General features: G+C 31.5%; 1 protein-coding gene across 3 annotated transcripts; it reads right to left on the bottom strand.

Moving 5' to 3' along the window:
• Positions 1-62: 62 nt before the first annotated feature.
• On the bottom strand, positions 63-12,615 carry LOC121130081 (uncharacterized). 3 transcript variants are annotated; one of them, XM_040725785.2, is made up of 5 exons: positions 3,124-4,603; positions 2,764-3,004; positions 2,249-2,704; positions 1,493-2,015; positions 63-456 (listed from the first exon to the last, which is right to left on the bottom strand). In XM_040725785.2, the coding sequence occupies exons 2-4, from the start codon at positions 2,978-2,980 to the stop codon at positions 1,513-1,515; spliced, it is 1,176 nt and encodes a 391-aa protein (XP_040581719.1). In that variant the 5' UTR covers positions 2,981-3,004; positions 3,124-4,603; the 3' UTR covers positions 63-456; positions 1,493-1,512. The 3 variants fall into 3 exon arrangements, with proteins under 3 accessions (XP_040581719.1, XP_071749934.1, XP_071749935.1); XM_071893834.1 differs by having other exon boundaries at positions 323-456; positions 1,510-2,015; positions 3,124-3,955; XM_071893833.1 differs by lacking the exon at positions 3,124-4,603 and adding an exon at positions 12,408-12,615 and having other exon boundaries at positions 63-2,015.
• Between the last annotated feature and the right edge of the window lie 13,536 nt (positions 12,616-26,151).

The raw sequence follows: 26,151 nt of genomic DNA, 5'->3' as shown, positions 1-26,151 counted from the left end.
CGAAAGATTCGCCATTATATAACCATATTTCCTTTATTAAAATAATTATAATTTTGTAAGTGTGATTTTACTATTCGTTAATTTAATTCGCGAAATTCTGGTGGAAATTTACAACTAATATTCTCTTATCTAAAAATGATATTATCATCAATGACATACTATGAAAAATGGTTTTATAATAAGAAAAAAAATATATATGTATATAAAATTTAATATGTAATACATTTTAAACCAAAAAATTGTATAACAATACAAATTACTATTAAAAATACAAATATATAAAATAAGTTTACCCAATAATATAACAAATGTAATTATAATGTGGTAAAATGAAAAGATATGATTAATAATGATAGAATATTAAATAATGCAAATGAATTAAATAGAGATTTGCAATATGTTTTTTTAGAAACTTATGAAGGACTTTTTTGGAGAAATTTTGTGATTCTTCTGGAACTATAATACATAGGAATTACAATTTAACAAAACAACAACTATAGCTAGGGCCGGCTTTAGGTAGAACTGCTTATAAAAACAAGAGGCTACAAATAGGGTGGACGAAAATAGTTTTAAAAAAATATGAAACATATTTTTCTATAAATAAATATATTTTCGAATTATAAATGAACATAAACACAAATGCAGTCGCAGGGGAGTCACGGGTTCCATACCCTCCCAAGCAAGGATTATTGTATTGGATGGCAATTGTTAGAGGGAGTGATCAATTTTTCGAAAAATTGATAGAAATTCAACAAATGAAATGAGTAATTATTAAAAAAAAAGAATTCTAAATTCTAATCGAAAGTAAAAAACACTTTTTTAAATCTGTGGATTAGGGGCACTAAACTTTATACACGGCCTCCATGTGAAAATTGTGCAGTTCCGCCACTGCATAAATGTCCCATTGACAATATAAAGAGGGCTCTGCGTTTTATTTTATATATATATTGTGTAAAAGTGACGATTTTGTACAAGTTGTAATAAAAAAAAATAAAAAAAATGAGAAGGATTTAAAGTACTTCTTGGGATGAGGACAATGCAGTAATGGAGTATTATTCCATGGATGATCCATTTATGAATGAGGTCATTTTTGACTATTTGGATACAAATTACTAAAACACTAAAAGCATTCTGAGTATCAGTATAAAGTTCAAAAGCCACCAGTTGTATTACTTATAAATACATAATAACCATGTCTTTTTAACGATCAAAATGGAATGACAGTATTAATATATAGTCGGTAATTAAAATAGACATTGTAGTCATTAAATAATGCATTTTAAGACGACGGAATTGCAACTTGTACAATTTGATTGAACTAGTTGCAACTCGTACAGACATTGCATCTTATATACAACATTTATAAAAACAACGTAGGATTTAAAATTAAATTCAAATTATAAAGAAAAAAACGGGCCCAGACGTTTATGCTTCCCCTAGACCCCACAGCTGGTAAAGCCGACTCTGACTATAGTAGCACATCAAGTCTCACTTTTAATTCAAACTAACTCTTCATGATTCGTGATGTGGAGGATGGGGATGGTGAGTAGAGGGATGATAGGAGTGAAGATGGGAGTGTGGCTCTCTCACGCCAGCAATAGCGAACCCAAAAGAACTAATATTTTCTCCTCCACTGCTACTCCCCCCAGCTCCTAACCATTGATTTTGGTGAGGATTATATAGAGCTGCTGCTGTTGTTGAGTCTTGAAGAGAGGGTGATTGTTGAGCATAGAGCTTTCCGTAGCGGTTCAAATTCATATCCGCGTTATGGCCGCCACTACTGGTGGAGCTACTGTTACTTCCGTTACTCCCACTGTAATCCACACCACACGTTTGAATATGAGGATCGGAAGCCCACTTACTTGTTGCAGCAACCCCAGATGGAACATGATGCGGGGGTGGTGCTCTATAGCCTCCTGTAGCATAGTTGAATCCCAAGTGATCATAGTTTTTCCAGAAGTAAGCATCCCCGTAGTTAGGATACTGATAGGCTACCTCCTCCATGCCACACATATCTATAAATGTACAATACAACTCTACATTAATATCAATCCAATTACCAATTTTTTTTTACAAATTCAAATGGCATTGACAGCGCTAAAAATAGCTTGAAAGGACTCTAAAATAGCCAAAAACAGTTTATCGATTATCCTCAGGAAAAAAAGATCTTTGCGGAGGGTAAACACAAATTAACCCATAATCATAAAAGTCTAATATCTATGTATATAAAATAAAGAGCCTTTGTTACCTGATGCAGATGAGCTTTGTTGAGATACATTAAATGATGAAGAATGATCCGGATTTCCCCGTGAGTTATTATTGTTGTTATTACTAGTACTATTGTTATAAGTCATTGAAGAGCTAGAGAGCTGAGGAGAGGTTTCTGGAGTTGGCATAAATGTTATTTGGTGAGACGTACTGAAATAATCTGAGGAACCTTCATTTGGAGAAGGCTCTGGAGTATCAACTGAGAGACAGGATTTATCAGTTGAACTTCCCTCGTGGCCATGGAAATTTGGAGAGTATGAAGAGGAGGCACTATTGTTACCTTCGCTTGGCTTATCCCCCTTAGATCGTTCCTTTTTTTTCCGTCTTGGACGATATTTATAATGGGGGAAGTCTTGCATGTGTTTTAATCGTAATCGCTCTGCTTCTTGAACACTCGGTGCACGCTCTGCAGGAGTTAATGACTTCCATTTTGTACCTTTGTGAGTGAGTAAAATTAGAAATATTCATAATAATTTGAGCCATCTTAGTTCATACCGAGCATGCGAGATAAATCCGCATTGTGCAAATCCGGATTTTCATCTGCCAGTCTTTTTCTTTCTACTTTGGCCCATACCATGAAGGCGTTCATGGGTCTCCTTATCCTTTCATTTCTTTTTCTTTTATCCAAAGCTTCCCTATCTTCTACTCTTGTGCTGAAATCCCCCATTGTAAATGCCACTGGCTGACATGGGAAATTCTGGTAGAATGCCATCTTGGAAAGTGCTCAACCCCTTTTCTAAATATAAAACCAGTACATATTAATTATTCTAGTATTCTTTTAGCCATAATTCGGAATGCTTTAAAATCCACTCCAAGACATAATTAAAATAAATGAAATGTGATTGAGGAACCTACCTATGAAATCCTTTATAGGCCAAAGGCCTCGATTCATTTTTTCACTCTTTTTCTCTATTAAAAACGTAGTGTGTTCTTTTTACGAAATATATCACTTTTTTTTGTTGTACCTAATATGTAGCCTCAGCAGGACTTTGTTTACTAGCGGATCTATGAACCTACTCCAGAGTAGTCCGCAGGGGGTGGGCTGGAGGGGCTGTAGCCCCCTCCCAAATATTCCCAAAAATTATTTTTGAATTTTTTTTTTACAAAAAATGTAATATTAATCACAAAATTTTCTTGTGAATAAATGTTGATTTTGAGATTTTTTCCCAATTTTTTTTTGCAAATAAATTATTTTTCAAATTTTTAGTGAATAACTATAGATTTTTGATTTTTTTTCTTTTCGAAAAATTCCAAAAACCAAGTCCCCTCCCCCCCCTAAATATAATCCTGCGGACTCCCTTGTACTTACATAATAGGTATTTAATCCCTTGCCCGATTTAACTCATAAGTACAAGAAACATTGAACAAAATCAAAGTAGGAAAATCAGTTTATAATGGGTTTTTGGAGAAATATCTATAGAACAATACAAATTCATCTTTCCTCTTTCTACAAAGTATTTATACCTCAATTTTCACTTATTATTCGATAATAAGTCGTACTATTGTAGATTATATATGTATATTCTTAATGAATAGGATAGTCAAAGTACAACTTACTGGATGACGGAACAAAGAAGACTGGACCTGGCTCGCCACGGACACTCCTCCGCCATCAGACTCATAATCAATATTTCAGGGGAATGATAACACATACACATCTCCTGATAATTTACACCACTTTGGGTGATTGTCCATATGAACTAAATTTGAACCATTTTCTATCTATCCGAAAATTGATTTTTTAAATAAAATAAATGAAAAAACATCGTCTTAATTTGCACCCAGAGCTGGTCATTCTTTTACTGAGTCACACAGAGTATAAATACGTAATCTAGAGGCGTGATCAGTGGTACTGTATGTTCCCTTGGAACAAACGTGAACCATTAAGCACATTAATCTCAATGAAACTATATGATCAGGAAGAATAACATGTAATTAGTCCAATTGAGGAATAAATCCACTGAATGGATGAGTCAAGACGCAACAAAAGGGATCTTCAGGAAATGAGAGTCATTCTATAGAGTACAAAATCTTTGAGGAGACACAATGGGAATCGCACAAGATTGAGTCATTGACTTCTCCTGACAAAAGGGGTATTTTCATGTCTTTATTGTATATTGCAACATTGACACCAAAAATTAAAATGACTCAAAATAAGTGGGTTGTAATCATATTCCAAGATTGTCGAAATGTAATAATAAACTCTCATTTAAGAGGTTTCGTGAGCATACAATTCCACATCTTTCCTCATGGCCTTACCTAACTAACACAAAAATATACCATGAGTTTTGTTGTCAGAGCTCGAGATTTGTTTCTTCTTTTCCCCGAACCAGTGTTCTGAACGTTGATTGGTTGAGTTATAATTATATCTGATTAAAATTGAGCACTTCTCTACAATTATGATGTAATAGTGCCATAGTTAAAAAGAATTGGCCCTTTATTCCCTAACTTCCAACTGATTTTGAACCTCTTCTTCAGTGCCTTTAAATATGAAAGGTTGCATGATACAATAAAAGTAAGGGGACTTCTCTTCAGTTTCTCTTTTTTTATTTTAATTTCCTTGATGGTAATAAGGATGAGTTAATGTAAAAAAATATATATTATCCGCAAGGTGGTGTGCCAGTCTGTGGCTTGTTATTTAAAAAAAATGGCCCATGCTAACAAGTATTTTCACAATCCCCTCTATGTGAGTAACATCAGATGGTTACCTCCAAAAAGAAACTGAAAAAAGGCCCTAAATCAGTTGATAGTTACCCATATAAGTCAATCATACCAACTACTTATCTCTTATGCACTCCCAGACTATCTCTGTCTTACTAATTATTCACAGTTTTTAAAATGAATTGTGTATATTTTGTACCATTAAAATCCTACAAAGTATTTTATTTGATACTGTACTATGATATAACTATGTAATGTTAATAAAAGCGTAGCTATACATTAGTATCTGTTTATGATAGCCAAAATTTATTTATAAAAAAAAATAAAAATGGCTAATAAATATATATATATATATTATAGACGACTAGGTACCAATAAGAAGTCGTATTTCTGTAATTTAATATGTGACATTTTTTATCTCCAAAAAAACACGTATTTAAAATTTAAATAAATTTTTGGGAACAACTGAAAAAATTTAACTTTTTTGAGAATGGCTATGGATTTTTGACTTTTTTTAACACCTGTGTATTTTTGAACTTTTTACTATAAATTAAAAATTGAAATTATAAAAAAAAAATATTTAAAAATTTAATTTTTTGATTTTTTTCAAAAAATTCCAAAAACCCAGCGCTAACATAAATATAATCCTGCGGACGCCGCTGACAATGTACTTTTGTATGTTCATAAGTTGGGCAACACCTTGGTATTTATTATGTATATATCTGGGCAAACAAAATTGTAATCAAGTCCCGTATTTATAAACTATGTTCTTCCTAGTTATAGAAACCCCTGTGGTTTTTGTGTCTGCCTGCATACCTGTGTTGAGTATTACCAAAGTAATGATCATCATCACCTATTTAACTATATATAAACGGTAGGGAGATTTGAAAAAAAAAAAAAAAAAAAAAATCTTTTTTTTCTAGAAAATGACTTTTACTTTGAGGCATTTTCATACTCCCAAACAAAGAGTTACTACGCCTTATGCAGGGTTTATATATAATATATATAAATAGTAGTTTTTGCAACTCTCATCATCATTTCCACTTTTCATTTAAACTGGTTTGAAAAGAGTAGGGGGCGCGAGGCAATTCAATTCTTTGGACCATCAAGATTTGACATTAAAATTAATTGTTAATATATTTTGTCAAGCCGTATCCACCCATGCTTAAATAACTTTCAGTCCATTATAAATAAAAATACAATAATCCTAAAGACTACAGTAGGAAGGAACCTACATAAAGTAATAATACAATCTTCAAATGAAGAAATAACAAATAAATTTGGAGTCATAGCACAAATAAGTCACATCATTAAACCCACAGAGACGATCCCTTACATCCCACACACGCTCATATAGGTTTAACCTCCATATTTGTAGGACCGAGAAATAAATTCAATTCAATTTTATAAATAAATAGTTAACAATAGTTACTAATGCTCTAATTTTTGACTTATTTTAAATTGTTGAAAGTCATTAATTAATCAGACCTATTCGGTGGTTCATTAAAAGACTCAAATCCCAGCATTTATTATATTACTTGTAATTAAATAAGTAATTTGAATAGTTGAAAATGAAAGGATTGAATATTGTAATTGAATCAAGCACAGAAGAAATGAGTAATACTAGTTAGAACTTGTACAACGTACAGTAGCATGGCCAACAAATTCTGAAGATTGACATTTTTTTTTGTACTGTGTGTGGTCATGAAAATATTTGGTTAATTTGATTGAAATATTTACTTTGATATAATTGTTTTTTTTTAAAGGTGCAATACTATAGAAACAAATCACATGTGTCAAACAGATTCATTTTTATTTTTTAGATTAAAATACAATGATTATAAAACCCAACTATTTAGTATCAAAATATGAATACGAACTGTGCAGAATCTAAAGATATTAATATATATATTTTTATTTCTTATATACCTTTTAAAATCTCACTTTTATCCTCAAAATTATGCAAACGAATATTATTCTCATTATGCGGAGTTTTAATAATCTAAATATACTATCTTCTTTGATCTTGGACCTTGTCTTTGTCTCCCATAAGAGCCGTAGCTTTAGTATTATACTTTTTCAAAAACCCAGCAAAATATTATGTCCTTGTTTCCTTATAACTTCACAGCATTACAAATAATACAGAATGAAAGCCAATACAGTATTCAAACTTGTGAAAATTTTAAATATGTTATTTGCAGCGTTATTGAAAAACGTCAAGAATACGTTAGATCAAAGTAACTTGAATATTTAGTTAGTTTAGATCAAGGAAATATCATTTTACATATTTTGGATAAAAAATGTCAAATTTAAATAGGTCTAATGCATTACTTTAGGATCAGATTTTAAATTAATAAAGATATATTCGTATAGAAAATATTATTACACACATTCCAAAAATGTAATTTTTATAATTTTGAGACTTATTCCAAAAATTCATTTGCTTTTTGGTCAGGGTAAATATATTTTTTTTACAATTTTCCTATGAGGAATGTTGTAGAAAACATAATTAACTCTCAATTGTTAAGAAAACATGGTCTTCGTCGTCAACACAAGCCCTCACAGTATGAGAAAAGGATTTAGATCGCAGCGTTCCTCCGCGCAGGATTGTCGTAGAAGTCTACCGAGGAACAGACTGGGGCCTTGAGAAAGACATGCATGGATGAAATTGTAAATCATGGTAGCTACTAGACCAATGTTTTTCCTAGTAATCGAGAGCTAGTAATGTGTTCTATAACATTTATCATAGGAAAATTGTAAAAAAAAAGAAAAAAGATTTTTAACCTCTCAAAATTTCAATAAAACCCTAGATTCAAATACGAACATAATACAAATTTATTTATAGCCAACGTTCTCTCAGATACTATCTTTAAGTTTTAATATCATACAAAAAAAAAAAAAAATTACTGAAATTATGAAATAAATATTAAATTTTAATAGTAAAAATTTGATTATATTATAAGTTTACCAAGTGTCGTGGGTTTTTATATACTTCGGTTATAAGTATTTCAATTAAATTGCTCAAATGAGTTCAATAAGACCATACACAATAGCAAAAAAAGGTTAAGCTTGTTTGAACAGAGTTGACGCATCCCTCAAACCTTTATTTTACACGACAGATTGGCACAATAAAACTAGGAAATAGAAGCAGTAAGCATTTATAACGACGTAAATGTAGGTTTATTTGTTTATTTCCCAAAAGTGCCAAAAGGTATCTCATAAAAAATAATAAGTTTTGCCCTGAAGCATAACTCCACGATATGTTTAATAAGCTATAAATGTAATTATGCCTTATCATGATATTAAGCCCCTGAATTAATATATAATTATTGTATATATACATTAGGGCGGTTTTATTTTTTACTTTTTTCGAATTATGATTACGGTTAGTTTGAAAAAGTTGGGATTTGGTGAGAAAATAACCATTGCAAAATTGGATTGCCCCACAATTTCATCTTTAGGTAGCACATAAAATTCAAAGTTTGAGAGGAGACAAAAGTTCTTTATATCATAAATAAAGATGAAAATACAGAATTAATCATTATTTAGCAAATATATTTTATGAGACATTATTATTTTCTTTAAAAAATATATTTAAAGTTTTTTTCTAAAGCTATCCCAAGGTTAATAGTAATAGAAGGCTAGGCCATCACGTAATCGGGCTTACAAGAATTTTTAATCTGATGTATTGCTCATTTTCCTAACTTTTATTTCTCTTTTTTGTTTCATAGGGAAATTTGCAAAAAAAAATATCTTGGTCAACACTTTTTATAGGTTAAGAAAATGTATATAAAAATTATATAATGCAAATTAACTAAAAATGTCTTCTACGTGTCTATATTTACAAAGCAAAGTCTTTTTTCATCATTTGATCGAGAAGTGCGATCAAAAGGTAATCTTGTAGGGCAACCTAATGTTCCAATGGTAATGATTATAACATTTCCCATTTGTTCCATATTAGCCATAATCAAAATTGAAAAACAGTTGAAAATCAAACCGCCCTAATACATTATGTACGTAGATATCTCTAGTGCCCTTCAGAAAGTTATTTTCTGAGGTTTGGCTATTTATAAATATATATTATATACATAATTTTGTTCGACAAAAATAGTTTGTTCAAGAACCAAAAATCTTTTGAACAAGTTCCTCCTTTTCACATCTCTAATCTATAATTAAAGTGAAAATAGTTCATGTTCCGAAATGGACTCGATTTTTTGGGAGGTTGCAAACTGAAGAAGTTTACTAGTAATGTGACAATAAAGTTATCTGTATCAGGGGTGACTGTAGGATTATATATTGGGGAAGCCTTGATTTTTGGATTTTTTTTGAAAAAAATTAAAATTTTTGGAAAAAAATTTACAAAAATTAAATTTCAAAAATCCTAAACTATTCACTAAATACTAATTTAAATCCACAGCTATACACTAGCTATCTAATTTTTTTTTTTAATTTCAAAAATGCACTGCTATTCACAAAAAATTTGAAATATTACTTTTTTTTTTAAATTCAAAAATCCATAGGTGTTGACAAAAAATTTGAAAAATCCTAATTATACTGTAATCAATATGTAACGTCATTATTTCAAATATAACTGCTAGAAATCTTAAGTTTCCTTAGACTAAAGACCTTTTACGGTGATCAAAAAGTCAATTTTTGCTCTTCCTATCTTTTTCCCCACATTATTATTACAAACAGATCATTACAAAAGATGTAGATAATCTGCATTCTGCTTCCATAATGAATCAATTTGAAGGTCTAATTTTAAAAAGAGACATAGAGTAAAATACATATCAGGGGCTGTAACATTAAAGAATGGTTGCTTTTTACTAAAAAATTGAATTTTTGGAATTTTTTTTAAAAAGAAGGGAATATTTGAAATTGAATTTAATTTTTCACAATTTTTTTGAAAAAAAAAATTAATTTTTCAAATTTTTTCCAAAAAATTTAATTTCTTGTGAATAGCTGTGGATTTTTGAAATTTTTATTCGAAATATTTAATATGTGAAATTATTTGTCAAACCAATTTAATATTTGAAATTTAATTTTTGAAATTTGTTGTGAAAATCTTTTGGATTTTTGAAGTTTTTTTTTCAAAAAAATGTAATATTTAAAATTTGACTATTGAAATTTTTTCTAAAAATTTTTATTTTTATGAACAGTCCTGGATTTTAGGGATTTTTTGAGAATTACTATGGATTTTTGACTTTTTTTGTTAATAGCTGTGGATTTTTGAATATATATATAATCTTGCGGACGCCCTTGGATATGCTCAATCATATTACAGATATAAAAAAAAAGGAACTGGCCTTCGCAATCCGAGGTGATACTGTATTAAAAAGATTAAGATGGTTTTTTTTTCTATGCAAGGGAATTTACGGTCATTTATCATTGACTAGTAACTGATTATCTCTCTCAATATATGAGCAATGGGATTCAATAATAAAAAATAAAATAAAAGTACAAAATCAATTATATTCATCTTTGTTAATAAAGCAAATAAAGATTTAAAAAAATATCTCTGTGCAGTTTTATAAAAACGGTTTTTTATCAGATAACTAATGATATGTTTCCTCTGCTTGAGTATAATATTTTATATATATATATAAATTTAATATTATATATAGGTATATGTAGAATATATAACCACGCCTAAACCAGCAGGTGAACGAGGAGGTATCGTGACCTGAATACTAATCTGATCTAAAGAGCAAACAACCAAAGTAAAAATATATAAATATATTATATTAATAAACTTTACATTAGATATAAAAATGGACTTCTTTGCTTTTCAGTTAGTGGAAAAAAAAGAAAAGAAAAAAAAAGGGAGAGAAAAATAGCAACCTCAAGGTAAACATCTCAAAAATGTACTCCTTCGAGTGACTTAGTCATTCGAGGAATGCAGCATTGAAAAATATTACAAAATGAGAGACGATATCGTGGGGCCATCAATATATCTTCATTTGAAGTGGAGGAATGTCGAAAATTCATTTGTAGGCCGTCAACGCAAAAACAAGCTGCAGAAAATTTTCTCAAAATTGAGAATGGATTACATTTATTATTTTCTTCTTCGACGAATATTCCTCAATTTCTATCAAGAAATTATTCTAGTTAACCCTGTATGATTATATGGTCGAAAGGTATCACCATATGGGGTCAAGAACAGACACTTAGTTTAAATAAAGATTCTAAACAGTAGCTAAAATTCTTGGGTGTCTTTATACATTCCACAAATATGAGTACAAATCCATTAATTAACTCAAATATGTCAATGAAATATTGGGGTGTATGTAATGTTGTGTCGGTCCTGCTTTAGGACTCCAGTCCGGCCCAGTTCAGTCCTGCGTATCAGTCCTAAAACTTATAAAGTTCAGTCCTTGACTTTAGAGCTTCTTTTTTAATCAGTTCTAGTACTGAGAGTCCGAAGGACTGACGGTATCAAGGACCAGTCCCAAAGACTGATACGACCGGTACTTAGACTGTACCAAAAAAATGAGGACTGACACAACACGGGCTATATATATAAGTGAAGTGAAGAAAAACAATTAAGGGTTATCTCATTTTCTTGATTTTTGTGACAGATTATTTTTATGTTGACGCAGCAGATTTGATTGTATTTTTTTTTGCTAAAGAGAAGAGTGAGGATTTGATCATGTTAATATAATAATGAAATCATGGAGAAATATAGAAAGAGAAAAAAATCATGGCCGTGATATAAAATCGTTTTTTTTTTTTTTTGACGAAAAACGAATACATATTTTCACGCTCGAACTGTATTCATATAAAAAAAGCTAAATAAGTATGAGGTTAAGATGCCTCAAGGAAGTCACATGACATCATGACTAATTATGTAGTACATGGTAGTAATTACATTTTAATTTCTAAGAACATGGAATACAAAATCATAACATAATGAATGTCTTCAAGAACCCTCCAAGAAATAAAGAGTGAAATTGGATTTGAATGAAGGAACAAAGCTTTTTGTAATTTGATATCTGGGAATTAATTAATCATGTATGTATATAAGATTATGATATGATTAAAAGCTATAAGAAATATAAAAATTTGATTGATTAATTAACAGACAATTCAAATAGGATTTTTTTCTATTTTATATATGATATTTCTCCATCAAACAATGAAATATGCATTGTAAAACGATACCACTAATGACGTCATGAGAGGCATACAACGGCCAAATAATAAAATAGAAAGTAAAAAAAAAAAAAAAAAAAAATCAAATCAACACCCTTCAGCTTACGAACAGAGGTTTATAGGGACCTATGCTACAACTAATAGGTTTAACGATGATCGGATTTTGAGAGAAAAATACACTGGATATGAGGTAACTGATCACAACCACGGATTATTTATATAATTATTTTACACTTTTTGTTCGACAACAACTCGTTGAAAGAAATACGCGATACATCCTGATTCGTACTTGTAAAAATTGTATTTGTGTGCGTATGTTATAATACCTAATTCGAACTCTATATATCTATATATAGATATATAATTAAGTAATGACTATGACTTTTTTTTTTCGAGAAAAAACTCAGATACAAAATAAACAAATTAACAAACAATAACAACGAAACGATCTTCAAAAAATGTATATATTTTTTTTTCAAATAAGAAACAAGCCTCTCTTCTATATTATATTCTTCAATAACTCGATGTGGGACTGTTTTTCGTTAGTTTTTTTTTTCCTTTTTTTCCTTCTTTTTTTTTTTTTTTTTTTTTTCCTTCACTAGCCTTGCTTCGTCTTCTTAGGTAGGTATTTTGTAGTGTTGAGACTCAGTTTGAGACCGATTTTTTCCCCCGGTTCTATCTTATAGGGTTTTTTGGTCTAGACCACGATCTGAAAGGGTAGACTAAAATTTAATCATTTTGAAATCAGGGAACGATTTTTCGGTCTCAACATATAGACCAATCATTTGTATAAGTTTCCATTTATGAACTGATTGTCTTCCGAATCCTTTTCAAATCCTGGACCGAGTTTTTTGTCTCAATTGACTGATTTATGAATTGTACAAATTTGAGAGTACAGAACGGGATCTGGGACCGTAGACCAAAATTTAAACTAAAATAATATACATTTCATTCTGTTATAAGTTGCTGCGGATATATTTCTGTTTCTTTTCCATCTATACAAGTTTAGACAATCATTTAATCGGGCTTGCTAGAATTTTCAATTGCATGCATCGTACCGACTGCTGGGCAAGACAGATTGATTTTGACAAAACACGAAACCAATCATATTCTATAATGTCCCTTTAAAAAAGCGTGGTGGAAGTCAAACACCAGTCGTACTCGTACTATGGTGTAACCTTGCCATCCACCCATGTTTCTGACCGTGGATATTTTCGAATTCGAATTCCCTCTTATAAAGCAGAGGCCAATTTTTACAATTATGGGATAATAACGAAACAGCTTAGGAAAATTGACCAATAGTTGACTAACTATCAACTGATTTTGGGGCTTTTGTATGATTATTCTTGCATAAAAGTTTGTGTAATGCAAATTTTAAATGAGACCGATCTGGACCGATTTTTTTTTGTTCGACGGAAATTAATTTTTGAGACACTTTCAGGATCAAAACACGGAATTAGTTCGGTCCACCTAAAGTCATAGGCGTCTCAGACCGGTCTAGCAAGACCAACACTACTTTTTTGTACTTCTCTTTTCTTCTTCTCTACCTGTGTTCCTTCGACGAGACTTGACTATGTAGTCAACTAAATATTATATGCTTAAAACTACAGCCTATTCCTATATAAATACATACTTTTGGTAACTTTGATTTTAAAATCAAATCTATATAAAATTCACCACATATTATTGTAGGTAATTTTTGTAGACAGACCTTATTTATCCCAGGATTTTGAATGATCATCTTCAATTCAATGTATGTACTAACAATGAGAGTACAATTTAGACCATTTATAAAGTACATTCATAAACAATGGAGTCTCTCAATTCATGCATTAAGTTTTGTTCTTTCAATTCTTTTATTATAATATATTTTTTTTTTTACAAATCAATTGGCCAAAAAGGGATTTGAAGTTAAAATAACTTCTTCCTTTTTTAAATACAATTTGTGCATTTTACATAATAATATTAATTATTATTGTTGAGGATTTTTGATCGCCTTGCGGTCAATGATTTAATTTCTGTGAGTAAAGTTTCTTAAGGCTACAAAGGTTTTGCTCCAAACCATCTTTTTTTATACAAGGAATCCATGTTTGGAGTCCTCCATTCCTTTTCAGAGCTTAAAAAAGGATGGACTATGAGAGGGTAAGCAATCTGGAGGCTAACCAGGAATTAAAAATATTGAAAACCTCTAAAAGAAGACAGTGAAGTCCTTCTTTTTTTCTATTCATTTCTACGAGCTCAGGCCTAAAGTACATTATTGTCCATTACTGTTTTCAGGGGCGTACACAGGATTATATTTTAGGGGGGTTTGGGTTTTTGGATTTTTTTTGAAAAAGTTTCAATAAGTAAAAATTTTTTGTAGAAAAATTACAAAATATTAAAAAAAAAAATTTTTTTTTTTTTGGAATAACTTTCAAAAATCCATAGCTATTTACAAAAAATTACAAAATCCATCACTATTCACAGAAAAGTAAGTTTCTGTGAATTCAAAAATTAAATTTTAAATATTAATTTTTTGGAAAAAAATCAAAAATCCATAGTTATTCACAGAAAATAAAATTTTTTGTAAAACACACATAAAATTCAAATATTTAATTATTTGCTCTGCTGCATAATTTACCCAATTTTTCTATTAAAAGCAAAAATTCCTTCATTTCGGGAGTGGACTACAGCCCTTCCAGCTCACCCCCTGTAGACGCCCCTGGTTTGTATTTCTTATAATGTTATATTGCATGTTTTGAGAATCTTGTGGTTATCATTAGTAATTTACTTTGTTTTCCAAAATTGGGAAATAACAATCCTACTCTTGAAGAATGAGAATCCCTTATGTTTCACCTTTTTTTTTACCTACGTTATGATTGTACTTAAGAAGGAAACCTTTTTCCTTGAGTCAGCATATTTCATTTTTCCTACTAATTCATAGTATACACACAAAAAAAGGTTTGTACTCGTTACTCGTCTCCTTGCCTGAACACTCGATAATAGCATTTTTAAATGAATTATTAAACTTATCATTTAAAAATTTGAGTAGTTGTCTAAAGAACTCTGTATTTGGGATTGAATATATCATATACATACATATGAAATGATCTTATTATACCTAACAATAATACTAGTAAACCAGAAGGACTATGACACATTTAATATAAGGTACACCACAAAATTGTTTACATAAGCGGAATTCAACAGTTTATACAGTCAATATTTTACTATAGCCTGGTTATAACTTGTAACAAATATGTTTTGGGTGCACTCATGCTTATTAATATGGATGCATATTAATGATAATATATAACAAAATCAAAGCTTTTAGACGGCAAAGTAATTCCAAGCAATGTCGAGTACTCTAACTATGTACTCTTTCAAAAAATCCGACAAAGATTATTTTAAAAAGAAACTGGGATTATGAGTACACGTTGCAAAAAAGTAAAAACATTTCTACCTGTGGAAGAACATTAATTCCAAGAAAGGAAGCAAGCCCAGGGAAGATTTACAGCTCGAAAAACTCGTACGTACGTACTTCTCTGCTTTGATTGCTCACGAGTCGAGTTTTTTGTTTTCTTTTTTTTATTTACTTTATAGAACTCGAGTACCAATTTACGGGTTTTGGTCGTGGGTCATCACTAGTTATTATAGTGAAATGAGTCAACTTTTCTGGGAGAATCGTTATTAAATAATTTAAGTTTAAATCATACGTGGTATTATAAATTCCGTAGATACTGTGCCTGAATTCTTTCTTGGCCTCAAGTTATAACTCAAATATGTATTCAATAGAATTTTGACTTTTTCTTTGATTTATACTCATTATATAAGAAATAATAATATATCTTTGGTTAATTACCACGCTTCTATATATATTTTTTTTTCCTCTCCGTTTTTAAAATTTAGGCTACTCACTATTTAGGGGGCTCTCGCCTTTTCTCTAGTACTCTTTGGTATAGTAAGGTTTAAGAATGACTCTATCCCAAGGTTAATTGAAATACAAGGTTAGACTATCATGTAATCTGGCTTGCTAGAATTTTCAATTTGATATATCGTTCCGACTGCTGGGCAAGACAGGTAGATTTTAACATAACACGCATCCACTCATAGTCTATGACGTCACTATTGCTAGAATTTTAAATTTAATGTATCGTACCGACTGTTAGGCAAGAAAAGCTCGTTTTAACACAACACGCAACTCCTCATACACTATGACGTCACTAATGAAAGCGTGGGCGAGGTCAAACATCAGTGCTAGACGCGTTATGGTATAACCTTGTATTTCTATTAACCTTGCTCTATACTAAGTATACATTTGTTTTTGTACATATATGATAGACAAAATGTATTTATCGAAATATTAATAAGATGGCAAAATATACATATAATATGGGTATTTTCGTGTTAGCGAAGTAACTACATGGATAGGAAAAGATATTTACTATCTTTCTTTTTTACAAAGTTATGAAATAAACGAAATAATAGAATTATAACAATTGTGTAATGAATGTCTCAAGTCATATTTCTTTTTTTGTGATTTACCGAGTGTTCCATTAAAATCTGACTACTTTGAATTTTAAAATTCAACAAAGTTATTAATTAACAATAGAATTTCAACAAAATTAATACTATAAATAGAGGTTTGACTGAGCTCTTTTCATCATTAATGTAGCATCTCTTAGTAGCAATGATGGGTTCCAGGCGGTGCTGGAAGGGCTGACACCCTCTGTGGATGTAGTCCTCTGTCATGGCGTCTTAAAACTGACTGACATGGGCTTTGAGTAACTCGAAAAGTCTTACAACGGAGGAGATGGGTTCCTTTCATTGCTGGTGTTAAAAGTGCCTTCTCCCACCTCACAAGGCTCTTTCCACCGACTTTTTGATACCTCACTAGACAGTCTGGTGTGAAACCACGAGATCTCTTTCATGGCCCTCATGGGCTTGAACGGATTGGCCTGGGCCTTTTTCTTTAACTCTTCCAGTTTGACATTTTTGACAGAGTCCTTCTTCTTGTTCTCCAATGTTGTGGGCATGCTGATGGCGCAATTGGTGGTCCTGGTAACACCCAACTGCTTGGAGCTTGTAAATGGAAATTCATTGATCACGTTCAAGTGTCATTTTCTCGACTTTTACGGAAGCTATAGAGCTCAAGTTTGTTGTATTTTGTAACTAATTGATTATGCTTTAATATATCGAAATATGAATGAACTTCAATCAATTAAACTTAACCAATGATTGAATTAGTAAGTTTTCATATTTCAATGGACCACCCGGTATCTGTATTGATTTTATATTATCAGAATAATCGTTAATCAGTACAGTTCTTTTAATTCCTTAAGATATCCGAAACATAATTAGTTTAATTCAATTACCTTATTTATTTCATAACTATTATATTATAAAAAAATGCCTTAAGTTGCTGTATTTCTTACCCTATTAATAATAGTGTTGGATCTGTCTAAGAAAACTAAAAAGATTGCAGTTCTATAAGTCCAGAAATAAAAACATTTGTCATCCCTCGTATAGATCCTTATTAGCCTTTTATTATTACTACAACAGTGATTAACTACGTATTATCAGCTATTCTTCATAACTTATTTCGAAGAGAGAAGATACCTGAAGTTTAAACTAGTATATATGTGGCTAGAACGTATGATACTTAAGTATTAAATGTTCTTGCTATCATTCATTATTATCTTCAGTTTTATGCTCTTCAATCCTAGCTAAGAGTAAAGGAAATAAAAATATAGGGGAACCATTGAACTAAAGGATCGACGAATTGGTCTTTAGGACCCTTGAATGGTAAAAAGACTGAAGAGAGACTGATCAGAAAATTAGTCCTAGAACCGATTCGACACTGTTTATTATAGAGCATAGACTATTATAAGTTATTTTTGATTAAACAAAAAGATAAAAGACGATACCCCTTTGTGGAATAAATATCTCTTTAGTTCTTAGAATACTCCTGAGAACCTTATTCATACTCTCATCTCCTAGACCCTATTGGCAATAAAATAATATATATCTTCATGAGTTTAAAACATCATTTACAACTCAATATAAATATGATTTTTTTTCTTCTTCATGTAAAAACAATAAATCAAAGACTTCTTTATTGGATGTTTTATAAGTTCATTAAATTTTAATCAAATATATAAGATAATAATTATCCATTAATGAGAACTTTAAAAATCATCATGATAGATATAAGAGGAATCAAGTTTATAATCTTCGACAAAGAAAAATGAGATTAAATGTATTTAGTCAGATTACATGTAAGCTTTTCCTACTTATTTTTAATACTCTAATGTGAGGGTTCAAAAAAGGTATTGATGGGCTCAAGCCCAAGTGCAGGGGCCGGGGACAAGGAAAAAAATAAATACTTCAAAAATCTATTCAAGATCTATTAAAAAAATATGCATCTCCAAGGATTTTTGTTCCACTTTATTGTGATTGCATTTTTTATGGGGGTTTACGAGCAAATAGTCAACATTATCATTAAATTTTTCCCGATTTCAATTCCTATTTTATGACCTTATGCCTCTTTGTAATATCAAAACTCGACTCATCGTGCATGGATCACTTTTTTGTTTCGATCCTGGTATCTACATAATTCCCAAGGAAGGAGCCCACTCCACCCCTTATGAGGTCTGGTAATTTTCCTCTGATGAATTCTCCTCCTGTCGTCACTCAATATACAGGGAGTGGGGATCAGATTGTCGACTACTTTAAACCTTGATAACTTGAAGACGACATTATCAAATAAAAAACCGGTTACCAAATAGGAAAGCTATTCTTGTCAGCTGATGATATGTAGTTCAGTTAACATCATGCCGTCATCATATGAGGAGATAAAGAGCTATAAGTGGAACGAGGAGCTTTCGAGGTCCGCCGTAGTCATGGCATTGGTTAATAATGGAGGATAAATCTCCAATTCAACGATTGCTTCAACCTTAGAAGTGAATAAGGTTGAAGCAATCGTTGAATTGAGGACTGTTCAGCGTATTCGTTAGAAGCTAGAGGACACCTGGGATGTTGATGCCACATTAAAGAGGGTACCCAAGGAGGAGGGTGCCGACAGGAAGGTCAGGGACACCGATTTTGTCGACAAGGTGAAGAAGATGCTTGAGGATGACCCTACCAGGTCCATGAAGGCCCAAGGGGTGGCTGGAGACAGGCCCTGGGTGTGGCAACATTACTCAGCACCCTGCCATGTGTCCGAAATCTCCATGCAGTGGTTAACCGAGAACTGTTATGACGTCGTAACCATGGATTGTGGCCTCCTAACTCTCCCAACCTTAATCCTTTGGACTATTTTGTCTGAGGCTATGTCGAGAGACATACCAACAAACATCCCCATAGCACCAAGGCCAGCCTGATGGACTCCATCAAGGAGGTAATCGGCAACATGGACAATGAGATGGTCAGAAGAGCCTGCGGCCGGTTCAGAGGCTGTATTGAGGCCGTTATTGATGCCAACGGTGATTATATCGAATGAATGGCTACTCTATACCTATATGCTCGTCATAGTTTTGATTTTCAATAAAAAAGTTAAAAAATGTATATTTTGTGTCGTTTTTTGTAGAAAAATTATTTTGGCGACAATTTAATCCCCGCTCCCTGTACATATATGAAATTATTATTATTTATAATCTATGTGAATAAAGCAAAGTTTGTTTGTCAGTTTAAATATCTGAATATATGAAAACGAGTTACCGGGTGAATTGTACATAGTGCACCGTGATATATAAATAAAAATGTAGTCGTATTCATGAAATATTGCAGGGTGTGTATATTCAATCGAGTGTGTTTACAGGGTACATTTTATCAGTGTTCCCTGATGTCAATCTGTTAGTTAATCTTATTTGGCTTTTAAACAACACCTAAATACTAATACCAGTTACTACCGCTAGTTCTATTATTTTCTTATTTAGACGTTATATTATTTTGCCGAAAGATGGCGCCACTCTCTGACTATTTATTTACAAACTGATATAAGTAAACAACGATGATCCCCTATTGATTAAATAATTAACCTGCTGAATATTTCAATAAATTATAAAAAGGAGAAACGGATTATTTGGAGAACCATTGTTCAAATAGATATTAAAAGGAAGCGAATATACTTACGTATTAGTTTCACAATGTAAATATGTAATATTAGATGTTATTTGACACGTTGACACAAAATCCTTTTTTTGAACAAAAATCAAGAAAAGGCAAAATTTTAACATATATATTTTAACGTAAAATTTACATACAAAAAGCCAATTAACTCATAGACATATATTTGTCTAACATCAACTTTATTTTCAAATTTCTAGGATGGGTTGATATACAAAAGAATATTAACTGTAGTTTTTTTTGGTATATGACTAGTGATGGGACGATTAATTGGAATCGGAGTATCGTTTTTTTTCTGGAAGCAGCATGACAAAGCTCTTTAGGCCCAGGTCATCACGAACTGCCCTCCTGATCGTGATCTTGTCCGCGTTGAACTCGTCTTGATTGATGCTAGTTGATTTTCCTTGACCTTGGCCTCCAAGGTCTTGAGAAATGTTTCATCTCGCTTCAAACCATTTCCTCCACTTCCTGCCTTCCTTCTGACTCCTTTCCCCTTCTCTTTGACCACCTTGATGTTCCAAATTGTCCTTACGGTGACACGGACAATGTCTGAAGTTCTTATTGTATCAAGATTTGCTTCGAGAAGATCCGGTACCCTTTGCCTTTTTTATTCCTGTTCACTCATTTTTTGTCCAATTTTGATCAAATTAAAACATGTGGCAAGAATGTATCCAAAAATTGCTTGAGAAACCTGAAACCTTAATTAATACAAAAAAAAAAAAAAAATGAGGTGGGAAATTTCTCTGTTGCACTCTTTATATACAAAGGCGAAAAACCCTTGAGAAAAAGGACTCCAAATGATTAACTAGAATGATAAACATCTGGTCTAATAAATCGTTCTAGTTTGCTTTTGTATTGACGGACATCATATGTAAATTAAGTCTTTAACTAATTGCTTGGCGTTAGGCCATTTCACCTTAAACTATTTTGCTTTCGAATACTTCACCATAAGCTATTGATGAAATGATGATGAGATGGTAATGAGATGAAAAAAACTATTGGAGCATAATTATATCATTCTTTCAACATCAAGTTTTAACCGAAAGTAATCAGTAGCCACGTATAAATCTCATTTATTGTTACATTAAGCGAAATATCCCAAAACAAAATGGCTGTAAGGCCAAATGTTCCGAGGGAAAATAGTTTAAGGCGAATGTAGGGGATACGAATCGTCTTGTGTCTTTAAATATTGAGTTAAAACGTAGGATACATCTGACTAATTCAATTTAAATAAATGTGTGTAAAATCTACTTGCTCATCTCCTTGTCATCAACCCACACTCAAGGCACAAATATTTACCTTGTATGTTGCGCAGATAAGAATGCATTCATTATTAATATTTTTCCCTTTGTTACAAATTATACCAATCTATACATAAAATGCACTCGAGATTGCTAAATCATTGAAAACTTTCAGAGTAGTATCAACCATGATGTCTTAATAATATAGCAATACCTCCGCTTCCCGTATTGTGTAATATTTTTATAATGTTATGAATCATGATCTTAAAAATAAATGTTAATTCACATCCTTTTTTAATGCAATCGAGTTACATAATAATCAGAATAATGAGTAATGGGGTTCTTTGATTGATTTAGGTAGGGGTGATATTAGCTATTACAGGTCCCTATGCGAAACAGATTGCAGGAGTCATAAATCCCAGCCTGAAAATTCAAAAAAAAAATTATAATATTACTTTATATATATTTTTTTAAAGGAAAAACAAGTATTTCTTGTGGCCTTTTTTTTAGAAGAGGAATATCTAATTTACTTTTCAATCAAGTGTGAGGCCTATTGGAAGTGTGAAGCCTACTGTGACAGCAGTCGTTACAAAGGACTAAGGCCGGACTTTTATTCGAGGACATTAGCGTTTCGTACATGAAATCCGTTTTATAAAAGGAATAGTTAATTGACTTGATAGTAAATTAGATCTATAAATTAGTTCAGCTTTGATAATAAAGAGTCAATTGTCAGTTCCTTAAAAGTGATACTTGAGATCTATTTAAAAACAGCAAATTAAAAATTCACACGACATATTCATTTTTCAGCAGTTCATATTTCTACTACTCCCGCGCCTTGTTGTTAGAACTCCTACCTACAAATATTAACTCTTGTAGAATAGTCACAGAGTCCTTTCCTTAAAATGAAAAGGGAAAAGACACTAAATTAGTGGTTTAATAGCAACTACTTTTCAGCCTTTTCGCCCAACTATTAACAATCATTATTTAGTTCTCAACTTTTTTACTATCCTTGCCTTTCTGTGTTCTAAAAGATGATTGGTTGAACTCAAATGGTCTCTTATAAGCTTGGAACAAGTCCCAAAGTTAATGGGTAAAATTTGCTTACGTGTAACTAATTTTGGACCTTTTTTTCTTTCTCGTTTTGGGGAAAAAGGGTAAAAAATGTAACACTTCAAGAGAACGACTGTACCTCAAACTTCGGCACTCATTCAACTATATATTGTATACATTTGCTTGCACATCATAATTTTTCTTTCTAACTCAAAATTGGGAGGCAGCAACTAATTAAAATTGAATTATCACAACTAATTAAAATTTAATACCCCAACCTTTTATTAATAAGTAAATAACTTTGCTAAGCGAAGAATATATCATTGGAGAAGAAGGAGTGGGATCTCGACTCAATCCATCTCGATTTCTCGAATAATTTTCCACGTAGCATTAAACAATCATTGGAATTTCTAGGGTATGTTTCTATTTATGCATGTTTATAGTCATTTTCTGTTTGAAGGATTAATAGATTTGATTTGATTATATAGAAGTTAATCTCCATGAAATCTATTATGTTCATCCTGAAATTATACTCTAATAGTTGATGGTAGATACAAGAAAAAGTTGAAGTGCTTCACTTAATGAGATGCAAGCTCCTCCGGCCTCATCTCTCATGCACGGATCTACTCCGACTCCTAATATAATAATGAATAATATATTATCCCCTTTGCGAAGATATTTCCATAACTGAGTAAAAAACCTTAATTGAATTTCAAATATTCGCTGTCGCTGTCTCGAGAAAGTATGATCTGCGGGCAAAATTATATACTCCTCATTCTAAGTGGAAGTGGGTACTTGGACTCAAAACTTACGACTCGACTTGACCTCACAATGATATTTTTTTAAGTTTTTGAAATACACGCACAGAAAACAAATTTTAAAAAAAATCCTTGCAATTTGACCTGGACTTATAAATTCTAAGACTCACGACTCGACTTGGACTCGCAAGCTATTTTATACTCAACTCAACATAATCCTTAATAAAATGGATTATACACCTATTATAATTATGAGCTTGAAATGAGCTCAAAAGAAATTTGAGGACTCGAACTAGACTCCAAGAGCATATATGTATAAGAACTAACACTTGTGAGAAAAGACTTGGGACTCGTTTTAAACGTGGAGTATGCTGACTTTTTTCCACTTTTCGATCTAAGCAACGTATTTTCACGATAAAAAAATGGATTGTACTTTATGACTTAATCACATAATCCATCATTGAGAGACTACAAAGGAAATCTGACATTATATTCATAATTTAATTCCATACATTTTGAAATCCATTCTCAGAAAGGTGCCTCAATAAAGATCAATCATGATAATATTAAATAAATAATTTGATCATTTCTTTAATACTTTCTATTTTCTTTCTTAGTTTATTATCACAGAAATTATATTAAACTATAAGTATGTAATAAAATAAAAATTTTAAAATTATGTATATTTTCCATATATTATACATCATCAAAACGGTAAAAAAAAGGTTTTTTATCTTTAAAAAAAAAAAATCAAAAGGCATAAATTATTTTCTTAATCACGATAAACGCCTTTCCACACAGCGCCAGTAGATAACCTTTGGTGAACTCTTTAACTCACTGGGAATTCGTTTCTCATATGCTAGACACTTATTTCCACTGGGATTTAAATTGCGACTGCTTCTAGTTTCATAGGCTTTGCACTTCAAAGCCCCAGTTCTTAATGGCTCACATTCCTCATTTCGACCAACTCGATATGTTTCCAACTTATCTTTTGCCTGGGCTTCATTATTTTCGATTTTGCAACGAACATGCCCTTGGAATAGTTCACAGGATGTCTCCCCATTGACAACCAAGCGTTGAGTGTCCCACATACAAAGGCAAAGAAACACAAGAACAGTTGTTTGTACTTTTGCCATGTTGTCTATTACACAAGTAATGATCAAGTGACTGTCAAAAAAATAGAAATAAATATGTGAAGCCTAGACTTTACACTGAGCTCCTACGTCATTGTGTAATATATACAATATACATGGATTCCCGATTTCTCACTTATTCAAAAGTATGTGGCAAAAAAACAGGAAACAGTCCGAAATTAATGGTTTTGATCATTATAACTTAACAAATATTTGCATTCATCATTTTCCATCAATTTACCCAAGAGTCTGTTTACCGGTCCATAATTTATCCTGACGGAAAAACCAGACAAGATATATATACTCCAATATACGTAAATATGCATCCCAGACTGAAATGCGTAATAAATAAATGGGCCCCTACGTACGTAGGAGATCTTATGTAACTCCTTACAAAGATCAAATAAAGATATATAAATAGGGAATTTTGTATGAAAACATTTTTTATGAACTTGTATATATTCCAAATATTTAAAAAAATCAATTTGTTTAACAGAGGCAGAGACAAGAGGTTGTACACAGTTCAGGTTCTATGGGGTCAAACTAAAAGTGTGGACTACTGTCCCAACATCCTTTCATTTCCCCGGATTTATCAATATATTTTTGTGGTGTATCACTTTGCCATGATTACATATAAGTAATATACAATCAAACATGTATTAAGCGATCGGAGAAAGGAAACGAAAAATCCAACACTTTGTGCAGATGACCTCTTAATCCTGGTTTCATATTTTGTAACAATTCTACACTTTTAAACTGGATATGGGAGCTTAGTGGAGTGATGCATTAAGCCATGGAATTCTAGACACTCTCTTGATGAAATTGAGTTAAAAATGACGTAGATTTTTTTCCCTTTTTTTTCAACCAATCACTTGATCCCCAAATCAACCCCCCTCCCCCAAAAAAGGATTATAATTCTATGGATGTCCCTGTTGTCACAGATGATTGATCGTAGCTGATCTCCTCTTCAAATTGTCAGGCTTACATTTTGATTTTCATTTCTTTTTTTTATAATGCCCATTATACACATGATTTTCGTAACTAGCTATGAGTTTAAGACAATATTATTACTTTACAATAATCCTTTTAATATTTGTATGTCTTAGAAATAGCCTTGCACTTAGGACAGAATGGATTTCAATCTACTTTAAAAGAGAAAAAACCACAATTAAACTACTACTGAATCATTTCATTACGTCATTTTGAATCTTTTTATTTTATTTTAAATAATTGATTTTTTTTTTTACAAAGAATGAAATTCAAAAGAAGAGTATGTACATTTAGTCTAGATAAAATTACTCCCTTGTTACCTAGCAGAATGATTTGACAAATTAATCTTACTTTTATTCTTAATAGATAATTGCAAAAGCTTAATTATTATTCTCCAGTATTTCTTTGAATATAATTGCGTAATATTTATGAATGAAGAATAAGCCTGTTGTCAAACCAAATTTCGAATTAATCATTCTAGGCAATTGATCCAATTAGAAAAAATCTTATTTGAACTTTTAAGCTGTTGATTAAGTCCTACAGCAATACTCGTTAAAGACAAGGGTAGCTCAATTTGTGAACGCTCTGTACTTTTTGATTCCGAATAGTCATGACTTTCAATTCGATACCGCAGGGGGAGTGTAGTTAAATTGGAAGAGTGGACAATTAATTATATTTTACTTAATTAAAATTGGAAAATCGGTGAGGAGGGGACATTTTTGGCCTTAGATAAAATCTGAAGGGGACATGCCTCAACTTTAACGGGGGCATGTTATGAACCAACACTTGAAT

The sequence above is a fragment of the Lepeophtheirus salmonis genome, chromosome Z (genome assembly GCF_016086655.4).
Source record: "Lepeophtheirus salmonis chromosome Z, UVic_Lsal_1.4, whole genome shotgun sequence".
In the NCBI taxonomy this organism is placed as follows: Eukaryota; Metazoa; Arthropoda; class Copepoda; order Siphonostomatoida; family Caligidae; genus Lepeophtheirus; species Lepeophtheirus salmonis.
The sequence above is the reverse complement of the archived record's forward strand: the minus strand, read 5'-3'. Positions and strand labels throughout refer to the sequence as shown.